This window comes from Panthera onca, chromosome A3, assembly GCF_046562875.1.
Source record: "Panthera onca isolate mPanOnc1 chromosome A3, mPanOnc1 haplotype 2, whole genome shotgun sequence".
Lineage (NCBI taxonomy): Eukaryota > Metazoa > Chordata > Mammalia > Carnivora > Felidae > Panthera > Panthera onca.
Window position 1 is genome coordinate 117,529,957 of NC_138341.1, and position 18,111 is coordinate 117,548,067.

Sequence of the window (18,111 nt, forward strand, 5' to 3'; positions counted from 1 at the left end):
TAACAATGAGACATATACAGCTTTATTTAATAATCTGTAAAAAGTTGTACTCTGGCAGAGTGACGCATTCCCTATCTCAGCAGAAAGCGAACAGTGTGTCTGAATAGCCCCTTCCTAAGATTCGTAACTGTCTAACCCTGAGCTTACATCTGATGCCATCACGAGCCGGGGCCCTGCTGTGCGGCAGCTGGTTTCATCCTCTTCCCAGTGATACTCTGGCTGGCTGTGACCCCTCACACAGCATTCCACTAAACACAACTGTACCTGCATAGTCTGTCCTTATAGACTAGCCCCTTGCCTCTCTTTTTAAAGAACTGTCAAAAATCTTTCTGAGAAATGGGCTCTGTACCAATTTCACTTAGCATCCACTAAGTCAGCTGAAGTCAAGGCTATGCCTATTATACATGATATTCCGTTGATGTTTGTGCCTTTTTCCCCCAGCTGTTTCCTCACCATCTATGTAATTTTCAGGCCATACCTCTCCTTTCTCTGAGGATTGAGGGGTGGAGAAACACTCTTCATCAGACTCAGGAGGCACTTCTTGTGGATATCTGGTAAGTGGTATCAGACACTGCAGCAACAGCAGTTTTGCTCTGGCAGAGCGGAGGCCTGATATTTTGTTTTCCACCTTCCTGTGCTAAGAGAGTCCAGTAATTAAGCCACGCTCACTTCTTAGGAAAACTCCATATTGCATCAGAACCTCATCATTCCTGGGCTTCTAAAAGAATATTATCCTTCCCCTTTATTTACAGAATAACATATGTGAATGCATTTGGACAGAACAAGGTAGCTGGCCACCCTGCCTGCCTCTCTTATGTAACAGGCTTCCTTCTATTGGTCACAATCAATAGTAATCATGATCTTCCACATTCCTCAGAGCTGCTGAAGTCACTTTGCAAACCTTGTTGACTAATTTGGAACCAAAAGAGAATGCAGGGGTCTACCCAGCCTAGAAACCTGTTCTGTAGATTTCCCTTAAAAACACCATTGAAAATGAAACGGAAAAAAAAAAAAGTCCCCCTTTTTTTTGTTTTTTTTTGCAGAAGCTCTACAAGAAAGCATATCTAAAATCACAGAACTATGCACACACAAACACAGACACGCGTGCTCACACACATACACCAGGATCAAAGAATCTTGTCAGATACGTAGTTGGGAAAGCACAAAGAAAAGCTGGCAAGAGAAGATATGGAAATTTGATCAGCTAAAGATGCTGGAATGTTATAGTAATGGCAAGGAAGTGGTTCTTGGTACATACAAAAAGGAGGGTGGGCAAGCAGAGAGAATGATAAATCCAGGATACCAGAGAGTGTCAGTGGCCATGCAGGAGTTAAAGGTAGATGCCAGTTTGCTGGATGAAATGTTATATTATGGAGTGGTCGTTTGAAGGAGGATGGACTTGCATGGTCCAGGGGAGGATCATCTGCTTAACAGGACACCTCCATGGTCTGGTGTCTGTCCACAACATCAGGGGACTCAGAGGATTCTTGAGTTCCATCTGATTGATTGCTGGTGACAGATCGGCTGAAGGCACTTTCTCCAGAGCCGATGCTACTTGAAGTTGAGTGGGTTCGTGATCGGGCGAGCCGGGTCATGCTGGCAGATGGTACTGCAAGAAAGAACCAAGAGGACTAGAAGATGGAGCCCTGGCTAAGCTTAGCTAATCCAGAAATTTCACCAAAGGCTTTGCTTTATGTTTAGCTTTCCCAACCCATTTAAGGGGAGACCCAGGACAAGATACAGCCATCTCCAATTTGCATTGTTTGCTTAGGTGAGTGGCTATATGCAAGGTTCATTTAATCCTCTGGATCTGATTGGAATCTCAGCTAACTCTAGTCTATAGTAGAATGAGGGGAAACCTAAGTCCAGAGTACAGCCTCTTAGCTATGCCCACGCCATTCACACAGTGATTAGGAAGGAGGCTTTGGGAACCCAGATGGGTAACCAAAACCTGCAGTGCATGCAAGACTAAACCAAAAGAAAGATGAACCACACAAGTATGAAGGTGTTTCACAAACACAGTGCAAGCCCGATACAACAAGACTACCATCCGTGTCCACAGGCTATCCTTGCTACCTGGGGAGGAGACATCCAGGAAGGTGTGGGTGTAGGGGAGGACAGGTGGGCTGGCGCTGACCTCTATGCAGACAGCAAGGTACACGCTGCCTGCAAGGGAAGGACTCTAAGAGTGGGTGTTTCACTCAGACTACTGTTCTACGACTGCTTTGACCCTATGGTCCCTCCAGCTTGGCCAGGACACGGCCTTACCTGGCATAACTTCCCTGCCTATCTTCCTGAGGCACTGGCTACTCCCTTAGCTGTCATTTCAATGCTGGGGTCAAAAGATGCCATCACCTGCCAAGTTTTCCACGCATAGGCTCTGATATTCCTATTTAGAATCAAGGCTACCCTTCAATTCCTGTGTCTGGGGTTCATGCAAGGATCAGTAGGTGGTGGTGGAAGAGGGGCCCTGCCTATAAAGTTTTGGGTACTGCTGTGACCCTGGATCTGGATGATAAGAGAAAGCTTGGCTATTACAACCCGCTCCTTTCTTCCTGGGGAACCAGGGCTGGACCTGCAGGCTAACCCTCTTAGGGAACAACGAGCCACGTTCTATCGGGCTCTCACTGCACAGGAAAACCGCGGACATGCTGCAGGCAGCCATACAGCCAGGAGAGCATGGCTGGGAGGCAGGGGCGGGGCCAGCACAGAGGAAGGTACCTGACTCGGTGCTCAGGTGACTGAGCTGCACATACGGGACTGGAAGCAGGATGGACACAGGAAAAGGCAGGTTAGTGATCCAAGAGTGCCAAGTGGCAACCTCGGCTGCCTAGTAAACACTGACAGAATACTTTAAGGGACAAAGTTTTATTTTAAGCTCCCAGAGAAGAGGTGAGGCTGACTGATATTTTATTACCATCTAGGATGCTTCTCTCAACTAGCCAAGGGCAAATGTTTTCCCCATACACTGCCAACAGCCATCTGTTTTGGATCAGAAATGGGCTGGAAGATCAGCTGTTTCCTAGGAAAGGGATGAAAACCGGGTAGGGAAGGGACTACTCCTCCCAGTGAGCCAGAGAGATGTGGGTGTGGGCTCGGTTGGTAGTGGCTCACAGACGGGGATGACACAGCCACTCTAGACGAGACATACACAGTCTGCCTGCCAGGCACAGGGCTGTACCCAGGGGTCAGCTGCTGCCCAGGCAGCGGTCCAATGGCCATTTACCACACTTATACCAAAGACAGGAAAAAAAATCACCCTACTGGGTAAGGAGCTCTGTACCTGGGTTGAAGAGAGTTTTTTCTTCTTAAAAATTCCAAGAAAGGAGCAAGTGTGAATAGTCTGTGACAAATGAGAAAGCTGAGGGGTCTCACAATACAAGAGACCAGGACAGTGGCACACAATATGGACACATCCTTGGACTCACTCTAAACTACTCTGCAAGTTCATTTCCTATTGTGGGGCGGATGTAACTGAGGAGATTACTCTTTTCTTCTGAAGTCTCCATTGTGTTTTTCTAGGCCAGGCATCATTACCAGCTGAGTTCAAATTGCAAATTTCAGATTCACAAGTTTAGGAAAGCCTAAGTCTCAGTGGTTGAAAAGATGGACTCTGGAGTCAGACTGCTAGGGTCTGAATCATAGTTCTGCAGGTGAACTGTTATCCTAGGAAATGTGTTTATTAGTCTCTTTAAGCCTCAGTTTCTTCTTCTATAAAATGGGACTAATAACAGAACTTACCTCTTAAGGTTATAAACACAGAACGCCTGGCACAAGGCAAGTGTTTAGTAAGTGTTAGCTCACCTTATATATATACATACAGAAGAATATTCCATCAATATTTTGTTTTTTACTTGACTTTAGGCTGGCTACCACAGAGGTTATGCCTTGAGAATTGTGGGCTCCCCAGATGTCAAAATGACCCCATTATCATTAAATTTTTGCTAGAAAGAAAGTTTTGTACTACTCACTGTAGCCCATTCCCTGCAAAAAGTACTTGAAGGCCTCGGTGAGCTTTCCAGGCTAGGGGAACAAATAAGAAGGTATTAATCTTTGCACAGGCAGAGAAGTAGAATCAAATGAGTGCTTTGTAAAAAAACAATCTCCTTACCTGAACTACTTGGGGTAGCCCACCACAGTCTGCCATCTAAAAGAGGAGAAAAATGTAAGTACTTAAACTTAGAGGATGTGCTGAGAATCCATGAGTCTTTTCAAATAGGACAGGATTAACTTAATGTTTAACTAAATTGTATGTTTCCTCAATGCACTCTTATACAAAGACATATCCTAACAATAACCTTGGATATAAATCTGAAAAGATTATTTACTTATTAATTAGTAAGATGTACAGCCTGATTTTCAGGCCCAGGGTGAGAATTTTCCATTAAGGGTGACAGTGAAGTTATCACTACTTCACTGGTTTTGCCACTACCTTGAAGAATGCTACTTTCAGAGTCCTCAAACAGTGTGACCCTAACTTCTCAGAGTACCATGCTTTGTAAGTTCCCTTTCATCCTAGTATCTTCATTCTTCAACTAAGTGGATTTCTCCAATCAGATGGTGATGTTGAATTTGGCCAACTCACTTTCCTCTCAAAGCTGGATTTGGTGAGGCTCTCACTTTGTAAATATTTATAGCTGGTTATTCTCACGTGTGCAAGGATTTCTAGAGCAGAGTTTTGTTAGCAAGCATTGGAATTACCTGGAAGACTCGTTAAAACTCAGATTCTTGGGTTTCTGCCCTAGAGATTCTGATTTAATAGGTCTGGGGTGGGGCTCAAGAACCTGCATTTCCAATAAGCTCCCAGGTGAAGCAGATTCTGCCAATCTGCAGAAAACATGCCTTGTTTCTAAGGCATGACAGCCAACCACGGGCCTACCCTCTTCCTTCCAGCTGTTATGCATTCTGTACTCAGTATCCTGTACAGGCTGACTGGAACTTTTCAAGAAAAAGATATAAACCATCGTTTCTATTCACTAGCATGAAAATGTTGAGTTGGGGGACTGTTATTTAGCAGATGGGAATGCTGCAGAAGGCACAGGAATTTGAGGTTAACAAGAGGCAGTGCCCTAAAATTCTAATAATAATATTAGGAACAAACATTTACCCTGATTTAAGTATAAAACACACCTAACTGGCACATGCTATATTTTCATGAAGTTTAAGAGTCAAAACCTGACATAAAACAGTTAACACACGTAGAGAGAAAATATTAAAAGCAACTATTTCCAAGCTTGATGCCTATTAAATAGTTGGAGTGGTGGGCATTTTTGCCCAGAAATAACCACATCCATGGATACTACGGAGTTCAGTTTTATGCTTTCAGAATACTGATTCAAACCTGCAGGAAAAACTATTTGAAACCATATGCTTTAAAAAACAAAACAAATAAAAAGACTTCCTATTTTGAACCAGTTCATCAACCACTTGGACCTCAGAACATTCTGCATTCTGTTGCCTCAGAGCATTAACCCCATGTTCTATTTCCAGGAACTATGGCCTACTTCTGGTGAAAGGACTTCCCTTTCAAGCCACTTCAAAGAGAAAGGGAAGAAATCAGAGGTCTTTCAGGCTGAAAAAGTAGCAGTAAGCAACATATGATCAGCACTTCAATACAGTAATCCATATTCAAATCAGTGTGTCAGGCTGAACATTTTACTACAGGCTGTAGAAAAAGCGAGGTTGACACTCTTGCCTGGGGTACAATGAATAGGGGAAGAAACTTGATACTGATTTCAGAAATTTAATATAAGAGCTGTTCTCTATCTGCTCTAAGAGAAAGAAAATGCACCCACCCCCTTCATTAGAACATTATTGGAAGCTTCCTTACCAATACAATAGGACTTAGCATGTAAATAATTCCCTCCATCTTAATTCTCACAACATTAAATAATGCTTATGAAGTTTTTAATGACATGGGAAAATGCTCATATCAAAAGTTGAGGAAAACAGACCTAGGGCTGTAAATATTCGATGACCTTAATGATGTAAAAAGTGTATAGGGGGGCGCCTGGGTGGCGCAGTCGGTTAAGCGTCCAACTTCAGCCAGGTCACGATCTCGCGGTCCGTGAGTTCGAGCCCCGCGTCAGGCTCTGGGCTGATGGCTCGGAGCCTGGAGCCTGTTTCCGATTCTGTGTCTCCCTCTCTCTCTGCCCCTCCCCCGTTCATGCTCTGTCTCTCTCTGTCCCAAAAATCAATAAAAAATGTTGAAAAAAAAAATTAAAAAAAAAAAAAAGTGTAAAGGAATGGGGCATCTGGGTAGTTCAGTTGGTTAAGCATCTGACTCTTGGTTTCGGCTCAGGTCATGATCTCATGGTTTGTGAGTTCGAAGCCCAGTGTCGGGATCCACACTGACAGCACGGAGCTTGCTTAGGATTCATCTCTCCCTGCTCTCTGTCCCTCCTTTGCTCGCTTTCTCTCTCTCTCTCTCTCTCTCTCTCAAAATAAATAAATAAATTTAAAAAATAAATCCACTGAAAGTGTATAGGAAAAAGACACCAATATTTTTACCAGAGGAGAACTTTGGGTGGTAGGATTATGGGTAATTTTTATTTATTTTGTTCTTTACTTTTCTCTTTTTTCCAATTTTCTACAAGGAGAATATACTCAGGAAAAAGAAATTAAAAAAAAAAAAGAGAATCAGACAATCAGAGAGAGAGAAATTTTCTTTCTTTCTGGGCAACTATTCCAGAAATACAGTAATTTGAACCTTGTATAATTAACTTACAAATTGGCTGGCAATGAGAAAAGAAAACACCTTACCTTTAGCAAAGTTGTATTTATAGGATTCAGGCGAGAATTGCATTCAACCTTAAAAAAAAAGAGAGAGAGAACAATTTTATGAACCATTAGAAAAATAAGAAATAGCTTGGCACGAGAATGATCTTCCAAGATCAAAAGCTCAGTTTGGAGATGGCTCAATCAGCCAAAGAAATGTCCAAAATACAAAGTAAGAGATATGTGATGCATTTTACATCTGATTATTTCTGAGTAAATCTAAAAAGTCTGGCTAATTTCATTTTCTGAATCTGTTGCGAGTATGTAAAGAACTAAATGTTCAATCTAATTTCTCCTACTGGCTACATAACTTGGGGGTTAGTTACCTATTTTAAAATGTGAATTGGACCGTGGCCCTCACCAGCTGGGGTCCTGATGGCTTCCCAGCACAAATGGCCCTGACTAAGCCCTTTTCACCCCCGCTCAACCCCACCCCACAGCTTACCCCTTTCCTGTGTCCTGGGTTTGCCATTCCTCACACCCTCTTTCCTGAGTCACAAGGTCTTTCACTGCCCCACCTAAATACTGACCACTCTATGTTCTCTTCTCTCACAGCAGTCATCATAATAAAGAATTACAACCTATGTATTTACATGTTTGGTATCTTATACTCTTAGATCCATGGAAGCAGGGACCTCAAAGAAAATGTTTTAGGGACATAATCTGCAGGTTCAGCAATGTTTTACGGCTAATTTGATCAACTAAATCTCTCCTTTTTTCTTACACATGCTTGCCAAGCACACACATAAAAACACTGCTAAGAGCCTGGAATCTAGTGGGGGTGAAAATACATAATACGAGGCTGAAGGACATCACTTCAAAATTTCACAACTGGGCTGAGCGAGTAGAGAAGGATAAGCAGGATTTCAAGAGATATAGTGAGAAGAGGTAGGTGTCTGAAGGCTTCCAGAGTCAAGGGAAAAGCATAAGCAAAGGACCAGGTGATGTGAAGTGGATGTGCAGAGCACGTGTGGGTTGCAGAGTAAGTGTGGTGTGAAGACGCACTGCGAAGCGAAGCAAGTCTGGGAGGCAGACTGGAGCTGACCATAGAAGGCAAGAGGCCACAGAAGGTTTCTGAGGTAAAAGGATTTGAGTTGTTTTAGGAAAGTAACCAGCAGTGGCCTGTATGACAGACTACAGAGGCAGCAAGCCAGTTAGGGAGTTATTCAAATTACCTAGGCAAGAATCAGTAATCCGGCTGAACTCTGGGGATTGCTGATGGGCAGGTATACAAAACTCTTCTACAATCAGGGGATGATTTAAAAGCCAGGATCACCAAACCAAAGTTTTGCTCTATACAAATGACAATGCAGGCAGTAATAAGCAAATGTACCAGTTTAGTACAGAATTACGCATTAACTCTGAAGGGGAGAATTTAAAAACTGGATCCCTAACTGCCAAGTATAGGTGAGAACACAGTAGATATGCAATAAATATTTTCTGGAAGAATGAGCTCCCACATCTGGATTTAATATAATAAATATGCTTTCCTTGGTTCACCACTTTGTAATTTCTACCAACTCTATAAGAATTCTCCGGGGGCACCTGGGTGGCTCAGTTGGTTAAGCGCCGACTTTGGCTCAGGTCACGATCTCGCGGTTCTTGAGTTCAAGCCCCGCATTGGGCTCTGTGCTGACAGCTCGGAGCCTGACGCCTGCTTCAGATTCTGTCTCTCTCTCTCTCTCTGCCCCTCCCCCACTCATGCTCCATCTCTCAAAAATAAACAAACATTTAAAAAAAAAAAAAAAAAAAGAATTCTCCGTATCTGGTGAGCCGAGCCAAGCACAATGGTTGGTTTTTTGACATGTCTACACTCTCTCCAGCTCCCCAAATGCAAAGACTCCATCTTACTCATTTTTGTATTCTCCACTGTATCGAGCAAATAGGGAGGAAGCTCAAAAAATGAGGCTGAATGAGTGAGCAAGAACAGTTAGCAAAAGGTACCAAAACCTGAGGAGTTCCTTCCTGCTCTTCCATGCATGGATAGCCTTCTAACCCCTACCAATCTATGGGATAAAATGCTAGCTCTTGCAAGGGAGCTATGTTTGAATCTGTCTAGAAGAAAGACTAAATCTGTCTAGAAGAGCATCTACTTTGTGGTACACACAGGCTCCTGAAATTCTTATCTATAAACACTGAAGGTGTGGAAATCAGAAAACAAGACCTTAGCTGTACTGGCCAATCTATATAGTCATGTAAAATAACTGGAAATGTTGCTTTAAGTCCATGCAAGTTAAAAAAAATAATTCAGTATTAGAAAATTCTGATAAGGGTATCTTCTAAAACAACACTCTTTTCTTGTTTTAGGTTATATGTTTATGAAGAAAAAAATTTTTTAAAAGTAATCTCTACACCCAGCGTGGGGCTCGAACTCACATCCCAAGATCAAGAGTAGCAGGCTCCCCCAACTGAGCCAGCCAGGCCCCCTGAATAGATGTTTTTGATAGGTATTTTTGTAGCTTGTATCTCCACCTTTTAGTTAGAAAACAATGACCTTTATCAAACTGCTTCATGAAAACCTGGGATCATCACTATAACTTTATAACACTGGGGTAATTATTTATTTATTTATTTATTTATTTATTTATTTATTTATTTATTTGGACATGAGCACATTTACTTCTGTGCTCAAGCCGTGCCATGTATTTTATACCAGACACAGAATGTTTTACAGGATAATTCAGGGAGGTATGAATATATCATCATATCTACTTCACCCCAGCCCCATAAACCTTGTCTATGTCTACACCTCTGATTAGTTACTAGACTCCCTTTCCAAAAAGCCTTACTCCCTAATGTTTTTCTCTAAACAGGGCAGAAGTGAAGACTGTCAAAGAATACCCAGTAATCTCACACAGATACCTAAGTTACATACACTGTAGGAAAAACAAGCGCAGACATAAAAAACGTCAACTTCATTTGTAATAAAAAAAAAAATACATATTAAAACAGTGGGACACCATTTTTAACCTATCAAGTTATTAATAAAATTTAAAAATCTAATGCTGGACAGGATGCTGTGAAACAAGCGCTCTCATACATTGCTGATACCAACACACTGCTATCTATATCCCTTCTGAAAGGAATTTGGCAAATGTTATAAAAATTTTTGCAAAGGTTTATGATTTTTGACACATTAATTCCACTTCTAGAAATCTATCTCAGGTAAATGATCAAAAATTCATTATAGATGTTCAACAGCAACATTATTAATGGTGCAAAATCTGATATAATCAACTGGAGAATGAGGTTAAGTAAACAAAGGTACATTTACAAGACTAAATCTTATACAGATGTATGTACTGACTTTATAATATGGAAAAAGGCTACTAAAAATACTATCAGAAATCAGGTCCCAAACCTTATATGTTTAGTATCACCCAGTGTATGTTAGAGGAAAAGATAACAGTTTACCTTTGGGTAACGGGATTGTGATTTTTCCTCCTGTCCTTCTACTTTTTAATTTTTTCATTTTGTCTACAATGAGCATATATTATTTTTACCAATGTGTTATGTACTTGAGGAGGAGGCAGAGGAAAGCATAAAGTCTCTCAGCAGCCTTCCAGCCTGCTGATACAGTTCCAGGTGTATGGTGGCTGCAGAAGGCCGAGGCTGTCAGAAATCTGACAATAAGCAAATGGTGTTTAGTTATACTACTTGCCACGAAGTGAATGGCAGCACATAAAGCAATCAAAGGTAATAATGATCCCGTCTGATGAAATCTAGTGATTGATGAGGAATTCATTTTCCAAACTGGATAACAACGAGCAAACCCTGACACATGTAACCAGAAATGAAAGAAAAAACAAACAAACAAACAAAAAAACACTAGTATTTACCAACGGTTTCTAGTGTGCCAACAGTGTGCTGTATATACATTTTACTGCATTTTTTGGAAAACATTTATTTGAGAGAGAATGGGCACGTGTGAGCATGGGAGGGGCAGAGAAAGGGATAAAGAGAACCCCAAGCAGGCTCTGCACTGTTAGCACAGAGTCCAACACAGGGCTTGATCCCATGAACTGTGAGTTCATGACCTGAGCCGAAATCAAGAGCTGGACGCTTAACCAACTGAGCCACCCAGGTGTCCCCATTTCATTGCGTTTTAATTTCACTTGTCTTCACAACATCAGGACATACTTACCACAGCCTCGACTGCAGGTGAACTGTCCCCTACCACCAATAGAGTAGAACACCTGAGGAAAGGCAAAATAAGTGGTGACATTCTGCAAACAGCACTTATATTCTACTGAATACTAAATTAGTCTATGAAAGGCAAAAATATTTAGCAACTCACTAGGGAAACTGAGGTACTTACTTTAATGTCTTCGATTTATTATCATTTTGGCCCAGCAAAGGTCTTTCAATCTCCAGGTCTCTGCGTCTAGAAAAAAAGAAGGAAGCAATACACTTTTCAGGTAAAATCATGGCAATTCAGATTATTTCCTGGTTGTGAAAACCAAAATGTTTCGGAAGGAATATGAAACTCTCTTTCCTTCACACCTGATGAGGGAAAGGGCCCTGTGCACTTTGTTCACAAGCAGCCCTCTCAGTAGCATCGTGAGTGGTACAGAGCAGGAACAAGGTTCCTGGCTCAACCCTGATGGACACAGTGGGATGCTAAAAGTTTAGAGGCAACTTCAAAACTCAATGACAATGCTACTGAAATCCTCAAGTTCTAGTGTTTAATTTTCCAACTGGTTTATAGGAATAAATTCCTTAAGAAAAGGGGAACTTTTGAGGGAAAACCTGTAACTAACATAGTTTTACATGGTACTTAATAAACCTTTCTAATTTCAACTAAAAATAAGGAGGCTCTGTTATACAGAGGAAGGAGCTAGACAGACCAAGTTCAAAATCTCTGGGTGAGTTTGGGTAAGTTACAGCTGACCCATTTTCTCAATCTTCTCCCATGTACCCAGAAAGCTAGCAGGAGCTAATATTTTTACCCTGGAAAAGCTGGTCCCAAGATAAGAATCAGGCTCTCTCAATGACTGGGGGAGACACGAAAGTAGGTTTTGGAATACCAAACAAAAGAGAATTTACTAGTGTCCATGCGCTACTTCTGCCTGATGACAAGATGTCAGCAAAGAGAAACGGAATCAAGGCCCAAGACTTCTATTCTTTTCTTCTTCTATATGTGTTTTTCTGTCTCGCCTCACACTACCTGTATGTTTTTGTGTGTATGTAACTTAGGTACTTTTTTGTCTTAAAACATCCTAAAACTACAACTGGTACTTGAATTTGCCCAAAACAGCCTTCAGTTCATGCATTCTTTTCCCCCCTCCCCCCAAGTAATCTCTATGTCCAACACGGGGCTCAAAGTTACAACCCCAAAATCAAGAGTCGCACATTCTACAAACTGAGCCAGCCCCCATTCATTCTCCTTGAAAGCTGTTTTCCTGTCTGTCTGAAAGCCCCTCTTTTTCTGTGGTACAACATCATGAAAGCAATCTCATTACACAACACTGGAAAAAGTAGTTTATTTCCCCTTCTACTCTCCTTCCAATGTCCATTATCTTTTTAGAACTAGTTTATACTTAAGTGGAGGAATAGGAAACAACTGTACCCATTATAAGAACCCAGGAAGAGCTGTAGGTTTTCTTGGTTGATATCTTGGGCAATATGCAGTCGGTAAGTTTGAATCAGGTCCAGGTTGGCCTGCAACTCTTCCTAGAACAAGTGAAAAGAGACACAGGTAAACTTCTGAGCTACAGCACAAGTGTATATTGTTTGGTTTGCATTCTCAATGCCCAAAGCCAAATCTCTCTGCTCATGATGGCAAGTGGGGCACAGGGTATGACCCTTAATCTTGGGGTTGTGAGTTCAAGCCCCATGTTGGGTGTAGAGATTACTTAAAAAAAAAAAATAAATAAATAAATAAATAGAACGTAAGACTTCTCTTAATAGACATAAATCTTTATAATTAACTTATCTGTACTGATATAATACAAATATAATCACTGTTACATATATATATATATATATGTATATATACATATATATATATATATATACTATCACTTAGTAATATCTATAGATTACATTCCATTTGTATTTTTCAAGTTAATTTATCATTTATTTAATCTTATTACCAATACTATTAATGGTATAAAATACAAGAGAAACAAATAGTTCATGCAGTGTAGTGAGTCTCCCTCCCAACCAACCATTGTCCAACCGTCTCTCTCTTGCTGGCCTTCTAGAGATCATTAGAACAGCTGCCAGGTTCTTGTGTACACAAGCATATATGTACATATGTGTACACCTGTACACAAGCACACACACATCCAGTAATCGGTTTTAAGCAGAAGAGAAAATGTTTGCTTTGGAGGGAAGAAATGTATCAGGGATAGTGAGGAAGCCAGTTAATCCAGGGCAGTGTGTGTAAAGGTCACCATGAAATCTTGTAGAGAAATATAGATAAGGAAAATATTTGTTTGCATTCTTACTACTGTATGCATGAAGTGAGCCAAGAATACAATTGGAAACTGACCAAATGGATCAGAGTCCACCTGAAACTGAAGGGCACTAGAATCACTCTGAGAAAAGTGGTAAATGCTAAAGAAATTATAATAAAATTAAATAACGAATGAAGCACATAGTAGAATAGCAAAATTTGAGATAAAAGAGGGAAGAAGTGATAATGGTATAAAAGGGGTAAAACTGGCTTAAGTGCTAATGGACTTCTTAGGTAAAGCTGTTATATAAAAATTGCCCCCCGCCTTTTTTTATAAAAAACACAAATTGTGGTCTGCTAGACATACCTTGCTTCTCCCCTTAAAGGATGGTAGAGATCACTCCTTATCATATGTATGTATCATATATGTAGCTGCCTCGTTTATTTATACTACCTGTTTCTCTACAACCTTAATACAAATGGCCACTCTTGCCCGTGACTCTGGGGATCATGACCTGAGCCGAAATCAAGAGTTGGACGCTCAACCAACTGAACCACCCAGGCACCCCACAAATGACCACTCTTTTTAATTTTTGCAAATTTGATAGATAAAAAGAAGATATTGCCGTGGTTTTTTCTCATTGGTGAAGGTAAGATTATTCATGTTTCTAAACCTTATTTGTTCCTATTTCAAAACGATAGAAGCAACATAAGCATTTGCTTGCTTAAATTTTATTTAAAATTTTTTTTAAAGTTTATTTATTTTAGCAATATCTATGTCCAGTGTGGAGCTCAAACCCACAACCCCAAGATTAAGAGTCGCACGCTCAGCTGACTGAGCCAGGTGCCCCAAGACTTTATCGTTTAAAAGCAGTTTTAGGTTCACAGCAAAATTCAAAGGAAGGCTTGTTTTGAGCAAACTACTCCTCATTCCTGGAATGATCTTCTCCCCCAGCCCAAATCTAAAATGTTGGATTTTATTTGTCCTTCAAGGCCCAGCTGGGATACCTCTGCTACCTTGAAGCCTTCCCTGATCTTCAAATCAGAAGTAAATCTTTCCTGCCTTTGAATTTCTCTAGGCCCCTCACAGTACCTCTCCTAGGGCACTCTGGCAGAGTAGAAAGAGGAAAGCTTCAGAGTTAGCACAAATCTGGCTTCAAATCTCCTCCCTCGATATGCTATTAGCTGGAAACCAATTCACACTTCATCTGTAAAGTGGGAATAATACAATTCCCATTATGAGATCATTAGATTGAATTAATATACATAGAACATCTGTAGATATTCAATGAAAGGTGGTTCTTTCTACTTATCCCTTTTTACCTATGCTACAATAGCATTTCTGTATATCCTATCTCCCTACAGAGTGAACTAGAGAACAAGGGCCATATCTTACATACTTTTGTCTCTTCCACACACTTAGCATGGAACTCTGTAAACTTTGTGAACTCTTTTTTAAGGTATACAGTCAAAACCAAGCATGCTATGGGGGAGCTGGGTGACAGTTGGTTAAGGGTCCGACTTCGGCTCAGGTCATGATCTTGTGGTTCTGAGTTGGAGCCCCGTGTCGGACTCTGTGCTGACAACCCAGAGCCTGGAACCTGCGTCGGATTCTGTGTCTTCCTCTCTCTGCCCCTCCCAACTTGTGCTCTGTCTCTGTCTCTCAAAAATAAATAAATGTTTAAAAAAAACCCAAGCATACTATGTCTACCCACCATGTGTGAAAAGATCATAGTCTTTGAGACTTCCAATTAAAGATGTTGGACTAAAATACTGCTTTACTCTTTCCAGAAAAGTCCTAAAATTAACAGCAAAAATTTTTCTTTGTAGTCATAAACTCATAAGGACAAAGGCAACAGGAAAAGTAACAGCAATAACATTCTGAAAGTGGGAAAGCAGAAGGAAGACTATAATCGTTCATTTAGCAGACTCAGTAAGGTTGCTAGGCTGGCAGCAGGGAGAGTGAAAGAAGTCAGTGAACTTGTACCAAGGAGCCTAAAAAGGCTCAAGGACTGTTGGCACCAGTTCTCTCTGCAAACAGAGGGTAAAGACGGAGCTACCAAAATAAGATTAGCTCCAAGTTCTGTTAAATAAAAATGGAACATCAGGAGGACATAATAATCAAAACACACAAAGCAAAAACAAACAGAATTGAAGGGGGAAATAGAAAATTCAACAAGAATAGCTGGAAACTTTAATACCTCACTTTCATTCATGGATGAATAATGAGGTAGAAGATCACAAGGAAACAGAAAACTTCAACAATACTGTAAACCACCAGACCTGACAGACACCCAGAGTACACTCTACTTAATAGAAGCAAAATGAATACACATTCTTCTCATGTGTACATGAAATAGACAGACCACATGTAAAGACCATATGCTAGGACATAATCTCAATAAATTAAAAAAGAAATGAAATATTAAATATATCCTCTGGTCACAATGGAATAAAGTTAGAAATCAGTAATAGGGAAATCTGGGATATTAAACAAAATACTCCTAAAAAACTAATGGATCAAAGAAGAAATCACAAGGAAATTAGAAAATACTTGCTTTGTTTTGAATTAAAAACATTTTTTTAATAATTTATTTATTTTTTAATTTACATCCAAGTTAGTTAGCATATGGTACAATAATGATTTCAGGAGTAGTTTCCTTATGCCCCTTACCCATTTAGCCCATCCCCCACCCCCCACAATCCCTCCAGCAGTCCTGTTTGTTCTCTATATTTAAGAGTCTCTTATGTTTTGTCCCCTCCCTGTTATATTATTTTGTTTCCCTTCCCTTATGTTCATCTGTTTTGAAAAATATTTTTTTAATGTTTATTTATTTTTGAGAGAGTGCACTTGTACACACCCTTGGGGGAGGGGCAGAAGATCTCTCTTGGGGGAGAGGGAGACAGAGGATCCAAAGCGGGCTCTGTGCTGTGGGGCTCGAACTCATCAACTGTGAGATCATGACCTGAGCCAAAGTCAGATGCTTAACCGACTGAGCCACCCAGATGCCTCAGAAAATACTTTGAGATAAATGAAACTACCAAAACTTATGGACTGCAGATAAAGTGGTATGGCAAGGGAAACTTATAGCTGTAAATGCCCAGATAAAAAAAAAAAAAAGAAAGAGCTCAAATCCATAACTAGCATTCCACCTTAAGAAACTACAAAAAGAGGAAACTTAAAGCAAGTAGGAGGGAAATAATAAAGATTAGAGTGGAAATAAATGAAATAGAGAATAAAAAACAGGAGAAAAATCAATAAAACAAACAACTGATTGGCTAGACTACCAAAAAAAAAGAGGTAAGATTTGAATTACTTTTAAAAATAGGGAGGAAAGAGGAGACGTTATTTTCAATTTTACAGAAATACAAAGAATTATAAAGGAATATTATGAATAATTTATGCCAACAAATTGGGTAACTGAGATAAAATGGACAAATTCATAGAAAGACACAAAATACCTAAAGCATCTCAAGAGATAGACAAATTTGAATAGACCTTTAGTAAGTAAAGAGATTAAATTAGTAACATAAAAAAACATCCACAAAGAAAAGCTTTGGCCCAGATGGTGTCACTATGAATTCTACCAAAGATTTAAAGAAGAATCAACAGCAATCCCTCCCAAACTCTTACAAAAATTAAAACAGTACTTATCAGATCATTCAAAACCTTATTATCCACCTCGCTCTTCCCTCTGAAAAGAGGACCGGGGTTCCCTCTCCCACCCAATAATTATCCATGACTGTCATTTCCGCTATAGACTTCAGTTTCCTCACCAGTAAAACATGGGGATTGAATAAGATAATGTCTAAAGTTCTTTAAGCATTGATATTCTTTGTTTATTTTGGTTTCTCTTTCCTCTGAAATTTCTATTTTTGTGAAGCCTTTCTCACACCTCATTATGTCTCTGAAGATGTTGGGTGAGGCACGTGATGTTGTCAAACATTAACAGATGGCATGCCGTTGACAGGAACAGGTGGCAGGGGAGGGGATTCTGCCTTCGCTCATCTCTTCAAATGCCAAGAGCCATTTGGCATTGAGTTAATACCTCTCCCCCCAAGATTGGTCTTTGCTGGGCCACAAGCATCCCCCTCTGCTCTGGACTAGGATCAGGTGAATTCTAAGGCAACCCATCTTTCCTGAGGTAAATAAGGTTTTGCTGGAAGTCAATAAACACGGCTGTCCTAGTTGGACTAGGCACTTACCTGCCCAAAGTGATGAGCCAAAATAATGTCCACAACATTGGTTGTCAAGCCTGAGAGCTAAAAAGATAAAAACGCCGAGTCAAGGGAGTTAAGCATACATAAAAATTTATCAAGCTGTCCACTTACGATTAGTGTACTTTATTGTGTACATGTCATCCTTCAACAAACTAAAGTACAGCTCAGTGTCACACATTTTCATGAGATGAGAGTTTCAAAGACACACGAAAACAAGAAACAATTCAGAAAAAAATGAAGTCTCCCTTCCAGGGAAATAATATCACCTACTTTGAAATAGGTGGCTGGAAGAAATCTTGGCCATTCCTTCTTTGAAAACTTAAGACCTAGAGCTCTTGGCTATTAGCTACTTCATTCCTGCCTGTATTTCCCACATTTACACTAGATTTATGGCCAATAAGGACTGACTTAAAACTACTCCCTTCAAGTCACCCAAGAGACAAAAATGATTTTCTCTCCTCCAGTTTTTGCTCTCTTCATTTTAGGGAGTGGGAGGAAACTGCTATGTTTATAAAATGTTCTTGCGTTTGAGCATTTTTCCCCTAATTTTTTCCATTTCAAAATGATGCATATCACAGTCTAATAAATGCAGCAATCTGTGCAAATCTGCAGACTGCTAGTCTATTTTCAGAAAAATTTCCAACTCAAATTATGTTGCTGATTCCCTGTAGCCTTCTTCCTTGGTTTTATGCTTAATTCCCATTGCTGACTTG

General features: G+C 40.3%; 1 protein-coding gene across 6 annotated transcripts in view; it reads right to left on the reverse strand.

Moving 5' to 3' along the window:
* NDRG3 (NDRG family member 3) overlaps positions 1-18,111 on the reverse strand; it is a 68,268-nt gene continuing 50,157 nt past the window's right edge. For 4 of the 6 annotated variants that reach the window (XM_078444096.1, XM_078444095.1, XM_078444093.1 and 1 more), the window contains 9 exons: positions 17,384-17,440; positions 12,347-12,450; positions 11,096-11,161; positions 10,922-10,973; positions 6,763-6,810; positions 4,112-4,147; positions 3,972-4,023; positions 2,722-2,760; positions 1-1,609 (listed from right to left, as the gene is read on the reverse strand). In XM_078444096.1, coding sequence (XP_078300222.1) covers positions 1,428-1,609; positions 2,722-2,760; positions 3,972-4,023; positions 4,112-4,147; positions 6,763-6,810; positions 10,922-10,973; positions 11,096-11,161; positions 12,347-12,450; positions 17,384-17,440 — 636 coding nt within the window. In that variant the 3' untranslated portion in view covers positions 1-1,427. The remainder of the gene's footprint in view (positions 1,610-2,721; positions 2,761-3,971; positions 4,024-4,111; positions 4,148-6,762; positions 6,811-10,921; positions 10,974-11,095; positions 11,162-12,346; positions 12,451-17,383; positions 17,441-18,111) is intronic. The other 2 variants (XM_078444098.1, XM_078444094.1) reach the window with 1 other exon arrangement.